This window comes from Fulvia fulva, chromosome 4 (assembly GCF_020509005.1).
Source record: "Fulvia fulva chromosome 4, complete sequence".
NCBI lineage: Eukaryota > Fungi > Ascomycota > Dothideomycetes > Mycosphaerellales > Mycosphaerellaceae > Fulvia > Fulvia fulva.
Window position 1 is genome coordinate 369,519 of NC_063015.1, and position 10,523 is coordinate 380,041.

The 10,523-nt window shown below is 51.5% G+C and overlaps 5 protein-coding genes across 5 annotated transcripts; 4 read left to right on the forward strand and 1 right to left on the reverse strand.

The window, feature by feature from the left end:
• Positions 1–12: 12 nt before the first annotated feature.
• Positions 13–1,347, reverse strand: CLAFUR5_03945 (Lipase B; the record flags this gene model as incomplete). The annotated part of the gene is made up of 1 exon (XM_047903093.1): positions 13–1,347. One exon carries the CDS (start codon positions 1,345–1,347, stop codon positions 13–15), a length of 1,335 nt encoding a protein of 444 aa, XP_047761437.1.
• A 1,201-nt stretch (positions 1,348–2,548) lies between these two features.
• CLAFUR5_03946 (Cobalt/magnesium transport protein CorA) lies at positions 2,549–4,144 on the forward strand (the record flags this gene model as incomplete). The annotated part of the gene is made up of 1 exon (XM_047903094.1): positions 2,549–4,144. The coding sequence occupies one exon, from the start codon at positions 2,549–2,551 to the stop codon at positions 4,142–4,144; it is 1,596 nt and encodes a 531-aa protein (XP_047761434.1).
• A 1,106-nt stretch (positions 4,145–5,250) lies between these two features.
• CLAFUR5_03947 (uncharacterized protein) lies at positions 5,251–6,047 on the forward strand (the record flags this gene model as incomplete). Its single annotated transcript, XM_047903095.1, has 3 exons — positions 5,251–5,582; positions 5,640–5,922; positions 6,009–6,047. The coding sequence occupies 3 exons, from the start codon at positions 5,251–5,253 to the stop codon at positions 6,045–6,047; spliced, it is 654 nt and encodes a 217-aa protein (XP_047761435.1).
• A 405-nt stretch (positions 6,048–6,452) lies between these two features.
• CLAFUR5_03948 (uncharacterized protein) lies at positions 6,453–6,809 on the forward strand (the record flags this gene model as incomplete). Its single annotated transcript, XM_047903096.1, has 1 exon — positions 6,453–6,809. One exon carries the CDS (start codon positions 6,453–6,455, stop codon positions 6,807–6,809), a length of 357 nt encoding a protein of 118 aa, XP_047761438.1.
• Positions 6,810–7,174: 365 nt separating this feature from the next.
• CLAFUR5_03949 (uncharacterized protein) lies at positions 7,175–8,050 on the forward strand (the record flags this gene model as incomplete). Its single annotated transcript, XM_047903097.1, has 1 exon — positions 7,175–8,050. One exon carries the CDS (start codon positions 7,175–7,177, stop codon positions 8,048–8,050), a length of 876 nt encoding a protein of 291 aa, XP_047761439.1.
• Positions 8,051–10,523: the final 2,473 nt, after the last annotated feature.

Genomic DNA, 10,523 nt, shown 5'->3' on the forward strand with positions numbered 1-10,523 from the left:
TGCACGACGCGATCAGGTAGCATATGCTTTGATCGGCGGCTCTACGAAAGTCCGAGGCATATACGCAGCAAAGTTGGTCAGGAAGACCACAAACGTCGATTCAACTGCCACGAGATCGTTCAAGCTATCACCCTGTGCCACTACTCTACTGCACGTCTGCGGCAGATTGAGCCTACTCGCCTGTCCGGGCCCTCCATTGTTCAGTACATCCAGCACCAAGTCAAACGCCAGTGAGTTGTATATGATTCCCGCGTGAGTAACAAGCGTACCAGCTGGCGAAGCAGGACAAACATCCTGCACCAGATAGTTTGCCACGCCAACGTTCCGTGCATCAGCCAAGACACCAGAAGGGTGGGGTCCAGCTTGAGGCTGCACGATTTGATCGGTCGCTGATCGCACATTCGTGGTACGAACGTAGGCCGAGCCGCCACCGTTCGCCAGCAGTGTCTTGACAAATTTCGACATCGTTTTCTGCTGCAGGATCGAAGGCGTGCAGCCCAGTGGCGAAGATTGCGGACAGATCAGGCCAGCTTTTACCGTGCCACGATAGTCTGGAGAGAGGGCGATGAAGTCCGTGATCACGCTGCGAGTCGAGGGCCAGTACTTCAACGCCCACTGCACATTCAATGATCCTTGCGAAAACGTGATGATGGTGGTGTTGCGATTCGTGATGGCGCCGATGTAGCTCATCGCGTATGCAGCATACTCCGCCGTCAATTGAGCATCGTCCAAGCTGAATTTGGGGATGTTCACCCAGACAGGGTCCGCATTTGGTTCCTTGGCTAGTTGATCTCCATAGGTGAAAGCCCAGGTCATACCACCTGCTACACCTGTGCCGGGGAAGAGAATTACTGGAGGCTTCTTGCCGTACGTGAAGGTAGGTGGGATGTAGATGCCGGATCGCAGAGTTGACTCAGATAGGGAGTACGGTGCATCTGCGGGAGAAGCTGGATAGATGTTCTTAGGCGGTGCGGGATTGGTATTGTTGACTGAGTTCTGGGCTGGCGAGTAGCCTTCTACGATGTCCTGAATGTCATCTGGGTCGAAGCCTGCTGCGATCAAAGCTGGTGCAGTATCCAGGAAGTTCGTAGCTGTGGCGAAGATCCCAGATAGAACTGAACTTGCCTGAGCGGGCGATGTGATTGTTGCTGTTGGGACTGTGGCCTCAATGGCTTCGACCAGGGCGGAAGCCACTTTTGCTAGATTCTTGCCATCTGCTCCTAGATGTGATACCATGTTGCCGACTAGGTCTCGTTGCTCCAATGCTGCATGAGGATGAGCTGTAGCTAATGTAAGAAGTGGCAGCGGCAGTAAAGCCTTGAGCATTGTCATATTGCCGATGAGCATTGACGTTCTGTTGATTGCGGCAGAGACAGTCCATTTTGGAATATCAATGAGAAGCCGCTGTCGTCAAAAGTGATCGACAGCTGCCTCGGTACACCTCGACGAGCGAGAATAAGGTTCATACTTCTCCTGCTCGCATTTGCTCCGATGTAGATCTGCTGTAAGCAGACATGACCATGCTGAAGGTATTAGAAGGCTCTATTGCGTTGCACAAAGAGTCGCAAGACAATATCGTTGAGTCTGTGATGACATCAGGCTACTACTGGCTGAACGCCCAATGCTGAAACGGAAACACCCATGCATCGACGTACGCCCAGAGGCATTGGAAGAGCAGTAGAGCAGAGCTTGCTTGTACAGTGTAGTATCATGACGCCAATGATCATGCTCTTGCGCAAGCCATGGCTTGCCGACACCGTATGCGTAGCATCGCTAAAAGAGATGTCTTTGCTGCTGTACAACTCTTATCCCGCAATTTATGCACACATCACCAGGATACCGAAGCTCTTGGATGAGTTTCTCGCGTTGAGACATGCCACTGACGGAGCTGCGTAGTAACACTGCTGGTTGTCCTCCACCGTGGACTGTATTCCCGGAGGGGACGGCAAATACTGTTCGTATGGACTGTCTGGGGCCGTGCAGGAGAGAACGGTCTCTGGCGGGTAGAGGCAAGCTTTCGGCTCGCATTGAAGACATGTAGGACTGCTAGGGCTCTCGCGTTTGCTGAAGATAGGTATGGTCTGCGATGTATGTCAACATGAATGCCCACGCTCAAGAGGGTAACGGGTGTCGTCAGGGACGTGACCATCCCCCGAAATGCTGTAGCATCGCCACATGCTCACCTAGAGGCCTTAGAGGATGTGTACGTTCTGAGTCGCTGGTACGTACGGTCCACGTGTGGTCGTTGTCAGGGAGAGAGTGCCGTCACTGTTGTGGTGTCAGGTCAAGGGCCGGGATTGCGACTCCACCTGTCCCGAAGCAACATTCATCTTTACCCATACCACCTTGGCGCTGCACTACCGCAAGCAACATTATCGTCGCGGTTGTTTGCGGAACACATCTGCGTGCCACGACAATGATGACGTGAAGTCTTGGCCATCCGAAAACATGATCCGAGGCCGAAACAGAACGTTCCGGAGAAGAAAACGGCCGTATATCGCCAATACCTGGCGCTGCGAGACTCCACGGGACTGAGCAAATGGGCAGTATGTCGCGCTTCCGCTCACTGAGACACGCCGTGGCAACTTACGAAGCGGCCACGGGCAGAAGCCCATCAAGCATTAGCTTTGGAAGAACTTTCACGGCGTCATTCGCATCAGGCACTGTCAGGAGTGGTTCAGCATTCAGATCCTTCGAGACTGGGTCAAAATGGACTTCTCCAGCCTCGCCTGCCCTCGGGCACGGAACGATTCGCGACACCATTTCCCGGCATATCAAGGCCACCTCCTTGGGTATCACAAGGCCGTACCACAGCACTCGCCATCTGCGGCGGCACATTCCTGCTATTGGTGCAGAGCCAGGCATCGATGACAATTACCGCGCACCAGAATCTGTGGGACAGGCTACGAGCGATGAGAGCATCATTCGAGTAATTGACTACTCAGATCAGCACTTTCAACAACACGAAGTGAGCTCTTCGTCACTCAACGACTTTCTCAATCAGAATCAGAGACCCGAGTGGGCTGCATGCCGGTGGATCTACATCAATGCACTCAGCCTCGATGTTGTACGCAGGCTAGGAAATAGCAAAGGTCTGCACCCACTCGCCGTTGAAGATGTCATGGACCCATCGACGCCCACCAAAGTCGACTGGTACGACGACCACTGTTTCATGGAACTCAATATGGCGAAGCTGGTGAAGCTCGAGGCTCGGTCCAAGATGTTTCCCAGGCATAACGGGCCAACTACGCCTGCCACCGATCGTTACGGCAGCCAGGCAAGGCCAAAGTGGCGCACTCTTCTGCCTGGAAGATTCGGAATGTCAATAGAGCAAGTCTCGATGTTCCTCACATCGGACAACACCGTCATCACTATCTTCGAAAACTCAGGAGATGATATCCTCAATCCCATCTTGGCACGCCTGAAATCGACCAAAACTGTCATTCGATCAAGCAACGACCCGTCAATGCTGGTTCAAGCAGTCATCGATGCAGTGGTTGACACTGCTCTTCCCATTGGCAGAGCTGTCGGAGAGGCTTTCGATGACCTGGAGTACGCAGTCCTGACTTCCCCACAGATGGAGCAGTCCAAACAGCTTCATACCTTGAGATCCGGTCTTACTCTACTCGCAGAGCACACCATATCTCTCAGCGGGCTCATTCGATCGATCAGTGATCACCGAGCCGTAGCCGATCTGCCCAAGTCGACAGTCGAAGGTACCAGCAAGAATGCCATCCCAGCGCAGCTCTCGACCAGTGTCCAGATCTCGCCATTGACTCAGGTCTACCTGCACGATGTGCAAGATCATGTCACTGCGCTGTCTGATTCGACAAGGATGTCCATACGCTCAGCTGAGAATCTCACCGCACTCATCTTCAACACGATCACTGCGAGTCAGAATGAAAGTGTCAGGAAGCTGACGCTTGTCTCCAGCTTCTTCCTCCCCCTTACATTCTTGACCGGGTACATGGGAATGAATTTCGAGACAATGCCTGTGGTCAACGAGCATAGCGATGCCTACTTCTGGCTTATCGCAACACCAGTCATGCTCACAACGTTGATCTTGTTGGTTCCTCGAGGTACCTGGTCGGAGCCATTCCGGCGGTTCAGAAGATGGAGAACTAGGAGGAATTCGGCTGGGTGAATGAAGCGGCCCCCAAGGATGCAACAGCCAGCGAGCACCATCTCCATCACTCCTGTCATCAGGTCGAAAGTCCTCGACTTCGCAGCTCTATGGCAGTCTGCAGACCGTGAAGACAATGCCTACGGTGTGTGGTGTTGCAGCATGAAATGGCATGCCTCGGCCTCACGTTCAAATATACGAACCATTGGTGCCAGCGAGGGTCAAGCAGGTGAACCTTGACCGCACTCCAACGCTACTCGGAGCAAACAAGTGCATAAGAAGCTCGAGCAAGACGCTGTAAGCACGGCACTTATGCAGAGTCAAGCACGCAAAGTGCTTGAATGATCGACCAGTCTGCCGGACGAACACAACAGGGTGCGGAGAAAGTTCTATTGGTTCCTGACTTACCCCTTTCGGAAGCCGCCAAAAGCTTACCCATCACCTATTGTGGGACTTCACTGTATTATTTCCCGACCCGTCCGCGGTCTGAGCCATAAAGCAGGTTCCTTGGAGCAAGGAGTATGCTGTACGATCGCACACACCGTGGACTTGGCAACGAAACGCCGCGGAGAGCTTCTTCCAACCAAGCAAGTCCCCGACCACTCCTTCTAATGGAGATGCCGAGGCCGTAATATGCTTCGAACAGCAGTCGATATTACTTGCTGTGACCGTTCAAAGCTTACTCAAGCTTGTCACGTTGTCAACCAAGATGTTCCACATACCAACACCACAGATGCATGCTCGCCGTGCAAGGACCGTCACAGCACGGCGGCTTGATTTCCGACACATGGCACAATCGAAACAGACCGTGTGCCAATAGGCCGCAACATACGGGTATCGCTCACCAGCTACAGTACGGTTAAAGTCGACACGTCCAACTTCGACGACTGTCACCACACATAGGTGATGCAAATAAGCTTCGAGCAAATCGTGGGGACCCCAGTCTGAGTTCCAGCAGTGAGCACGAGTCTTGTAGATCAATGCGTTGCCGATCACTGTACCGTCGCGAACCTGCAAAGCTCAAGAATGGAGCTTGAAGACGCAGATCCAACTCAGAATGGCAGGACGTGAGCGTGCGCGGCGTGCTGTACTTGCAACCTACCGAGGCGCTGTGCTCATCAGCATGAATGTTGCAATGTCCGGAGGACAACAGCACAGGATATAAGAGCACCAGATTCGTCCCTCATATCTGCTTCACGCCACAGCCCAAACCACCAGAACATCCATCAACACAACTCATCAGACACCAAAACTTCATCATGGTTGCCTTCAAGAACATCGCCCTCTTTGCTGTCAGCGCCACTGCCCTTGTCTTCCCTCGCAATGCTGCAACGGTCCAGGCCGATCTGAACAAGATCAACTCAGACACCCAGACTCTCACCCAGCGTGCCAACTCGTACAACGGTGGTCTCATCAACGCTCTGCCAGTGCAAAATGCCGAGGGCACCCTCGAGAACGAGTAAGCCAAACGATGCCAGAAACATCTCATCCACCCTGCTAACCACCCTCCCTACAGCATCAAGTCAGCCACAAGCGATGCCCAAGCTTCCGGTCCTGTCTCCGACGCCGATGCTCAGTCCATTATCGACTACATCAACAACACCCTCGAGCCAACCATTTCCTCGGCTGTGACTGCCATTGTCAACAAGAAGGCCAAGTTCCAGGCTGATGGGCTTTCGAGCATCGTCCAGAAGGATTTCAACAACTTGAAGACGGAGACTGATGATTTTGGCTCCGCACTTCTTGCTAAGGCACCAAGTGACAAGCAGGCGGCGGGACAGGCGGCTTTGAGCAAGGTGGTGAGTCAACCCAGACGGTATAGGGCAGCATCTGTCTGAGATGTTGTCATTTGGGATTGGAGTATGGCTAACACACTTTTGACTAGGATGCGGATCTGCAGCGCGGAATAAACGCCTTCGCTTGATAAAGGCCGACCTCATGGATGGAAGGAAGAAAGAACAGATATGCCCAAAAAGAATTGCGCTCTCATGAATGATGCCTTCGCACCTTTTGCAGATGTCAGTGATCGTGTGGCTCCTGTCATTGCTTGTACGTGAAGCTTCAAGGCCTTCTCCTGTGGTGCTTGCAGGTCTGCCAAAGCGTCCTGGAAGCAACCGTCTGCTTACGGCTCTGTAATGCGAAGCTTCAAGGTGTCTCTTCGAGGTGCTGGTAGATCGGTCGGGGCGTCTCCAAAGCATTTGTTTGTTCCCAACCGTACAGGCACGCAATTGTTAGTATGTCAATGGAGACCTGCCTTGGGCTCATCCAAGTTCTTGCTTATAACCACCCTGCTGGAGACCAGATCAGAGAACTGTCCATCAGAACCAACATGTCTACTACCGGCGGGCATACCTACAGCAACATCAGCGCAACAGATCAAAGCCGTCAACACAACGGTGATATCTACCAGTATGGTAAAGACCGAAAAGACAAGATCCTCAAAGCTCTCAAGTTCCACGGCATGGATAGCTGGAAGCACAGACCTTTGGAGGCTATGGAAGGCACGTTTCAGTGGATCCTTCATGATCTACCACGCGGTCCGCTCATTCTACCTCGAAGCACTGGTATACCGAGAAACTCCTGCATCACTACGGAAGACCTCGTCACAAATCAGCGCTTGCAAGAAGCCGCAGAGGCCAATAAATTGCAAACTTGGCTGCGATCAACAGAAGCCGGCATCTTCTGAATCAGTGGTAAAGCTGGTTCTGGAAAGTCCACGCTGATGAAGATGATCGCTGAGCATCCCAGAACTCGACAACTGCTGAGAATATCGGACGGCGGTAGTAGTCAGGTATCCGAAGTCATCATCGTGAAGTACTTCGCATGGAAGGCTAGCGCGCTGCTCGAACGCTCCATGCTAGGTCTTTGGCAAGGCCTTATTCACAGTCTTCTGGAGCAGTGCCCGGAAATTATCGACGCCCCTGAATTCACGGATTGGCAAGCAAACGACCTTCTACTGGTGAGGGCAAGCTTTTCGAAGCCTTGAGTACAGTCCTCAAAATTGGCGGCCAAGGACGTAGGATCGTCATCTTGATTGATGGATTAGACGAGATGGACGATGAATACCACATTGACCTCGTGAAAAGACTACAACAACTGGTTAATGCAGAGCTTGCCAAGATCTGCGTCGCCAGTCGGGAGCTCCAGGTCTTTCGCCGTGCGTTCGATCGGGACGCACACCACATGACTCTTGACAACATCACTCTGGACGATATCGACAAGTACGTCCAAAGCAGACTCGAGAGCTTTCAGTGTAGCCTGAGCAAGGACGAGAAGGAGGAACTAGGACGGGAGATTCGCATACGTGCCGAAGGTGTTTTCCAGTGGGTTAAGCTCGTGGTCAATCTTCTCAGGAAAGGTCTAACCCACAGCGACAACTTGAAGACTTTACGAGACAGGTTGAATAGCTGCCCCAAGGACATCATGGCTCTCTACCGTCGCATCTTTGCCGATATCGAAACGCTTTATCGGCCTCACACCGCGATGGTGTTGCTTTCTTTGCGACTCTCAGGTGATCAGGCCATCCCCTTGCTATGGCTTGCTTTCCTCGAAGACTACATTGATGATAACGACTTCGCTATCAAGATGCCCTTACGGCCGTTCAACGAGAATGACATGGCCGCATGCTACGATCTGGCGCGCCAGCGAGCCAAGATCTGGTGCGGTGATCTGGTAAGCGCTGATTCGGCTAACAACGAGGATCTTCCGTTGTTTTGCATGACTTGGAGGGATGGTCTCGCCACTACTGCGCTCAGCCTTGCCCACAGAACCTGCCATGACTTCCTCGACACAGTATATGATCAGTTGCGAGACTGGGCAGGCCTAGAGTTCGACGAAGGCCTTCTGGACTTGTTCATAATGCTTCGATTCCTCAAGGGCGCTGTCGATAAGCGCACATGGATGAACACCATGATCCAGATGCTGTAGGTTTTTAAGACTCGCTCTGATCTTCTGATCGAAGAGAGCTCTCGTGATACAGCTTTACGACTGCTCGAGCAACTGGACGTTGTCGGTCAGTCGAGGACGCTCTCTAGTGGTCCTGAAAGCTTCCACTGGACTATGGAGATGTTTGTACCGTGCATGACGACGATTATTCCAACACTTCTTCCACAGCGTCTTGGTATATTTGACAGGATACTGTACCGACACGTGAACGGAAACCTATGTGCCACACACGACATTCCAGGCACCGGGTTCCCGGTCTACGCTCTGTCCTTCGGACTAGTCTAGACGAGGCCTTCTGGCAACTCGTCGCATCCCGATCGCAGGGCGAGATCGTGAGCTGTAAGCTTTGGTGGCTCGAATGTACCCTAATCGACATTTTCGATCCTACCAGCACCGCATACTCCAGCCAGCGACCAAGGCCACCGCCATAAAGCTTATGAAAGAGTTAGACGCCGACATCAATGCCCCGGTACCCCGGCAGGGCGCTTCAACAAGGCCGGTCAAGCCATACTCAGTCTGGCAACGGTTCCTGCTGTACTTCTTCAACTTTGTCAACGACTTCAGCCGCAGCGTGGAGAGCTTCGATGTGGCATTGGACACGATGCAGGCGTTGCTCGATAATGGCGCTGACCCTGATGCCCGATTCGAGGCGTGCGACCTTGGCGATGGCTTCAAGCCAGACGGGATGATCGCACCGGCCGCCGCGCTCAGCCAGGAATATCTGACGCAGGAGCAACAGAGATTGCCACTGCATATGTCGACTTTCACCTCAACGAGGAAGATGCTGAGTGCTGCTTCTCGCGGAAAGAGGCAGAGTCGAGGAGTGGCTGAGCGCTAGTAGCACAAGAAATCGGTGAAATACTCCTATGTCCCTTATTGTGTCAAAAAGTACCGCCATATCCCTCTTATGTTAAAAAGTTCTCCCGTAGCCCTTGTATTGTTGCAAAAATACTACGATGTCCTTCGTCTATATATAGTAGTCGCAGCATCGCGGGAACAACGCTAGGGTATATAGAATATACGTTTTAGAGGTTTTGTAAGAGGTAGAACTAAGAAAAGTATATAGATAGATAGATTTGTCATTCCCCTGTTCTAGGACCCTATTCGGCCTATACAGGTATATATCTATTATTATATATAAAGGGAAACCCGAATAGGTAAAAACCCTTCCCGCCCCGACTTCTCCTTATCTAGATTAGCTTTCCCTCTAAACGTACGTAGTCTATGTTACTACCCCGTTAGCCCCCGCTCCTAGCCGGTCTCGTCGCGCTACGCCGTGTCCTCTCTTCCTACACTGCTCCTACTAGGCGGTACTGTTCTAGCTAGCCCTTCTCTAGTATCTAGTTCGTAATACGCCGTAGGTCCTTAACGTTATTAAGAAGTGTCCTAATCGTCCGGTTCCTCGCCTTTACTATCTACTCCCCCCTTCCTAGCGACTACCTCGGATAGACGAGGAGTATATACCGTACATTCTAGGAGTAATAGCCGTAGGGGCAGCTAGTATTCGTATATTCTAGAACCTTCCTCTATAATAGGTACCCCTAGAGGCCGATGTGTTCGCTTCGTAGTTAGGTTGCTATACTACTCTATACCCTTATAAGGCGGTAGTAGATAAGCTTCGGGGGGTGCTTAACCGCGGATTTTGTAGCTAACTATTCCTTAGGTTATCCCGCTAGCTAAGGGCGTCTACTATACCCTACACCCTAGTTATTCTACCTCTCTTTCTATAGTTGCTCTATAAACGACTTCTTACCTTCCTACCGTATTACTAGCTATTCGTCCCTTACCCGGTAGTTCGGCTCGTTTCCGGGTCGAATGCCCTTATACGCTAGTACTAATTCGCGGGCCCTTACGACTATACTAGCGATAACCTTCTATACTAGGTACTATACCGACTTGCCTAAGTAGGAGCTCCGTAGTCCCTAGATATATAGGTCGATCGGCGGTATAGCGGTCTCGTACTTAAGTATCCTTATTAGTATCGACTTCTATACCCCGGTGACCTTCCTTAGGCATTAGTTTTAGATCTTTACTAACGGCGCGACGAGTCCCCTTTATAGGTAGGCCCTCTTACCTAGGGACTATACTTAGCTACTATAGGTAAGGACTACCCGTATAATAGCCGTATATAGAAGTCGTAACTACCGAAAGTCCGCCCCCTATATAGACGTAGTGAGCCTCTAGTATAATACTATATTCTGTTTAGCTTTCCGTAATATTACCTATATATACTTCCTCTACCGTAGCGCTAGGTCTACCTATAGTCCGAGGATCCTAAGCTAGTTTACCGGGTTAGTCGTATACCCCTATATCTAGATAGAAGCTTATATATTATAGAACCGTAGCCGGCGCGTAAAGTGTATTAGATTGTACTTTTCTAGGGCAAACCGAGCCCTATACCTCCTAGCCTAGTCCTCGTAGATCTTATACTTCTCTTCTAGTATCCTATAGTTCT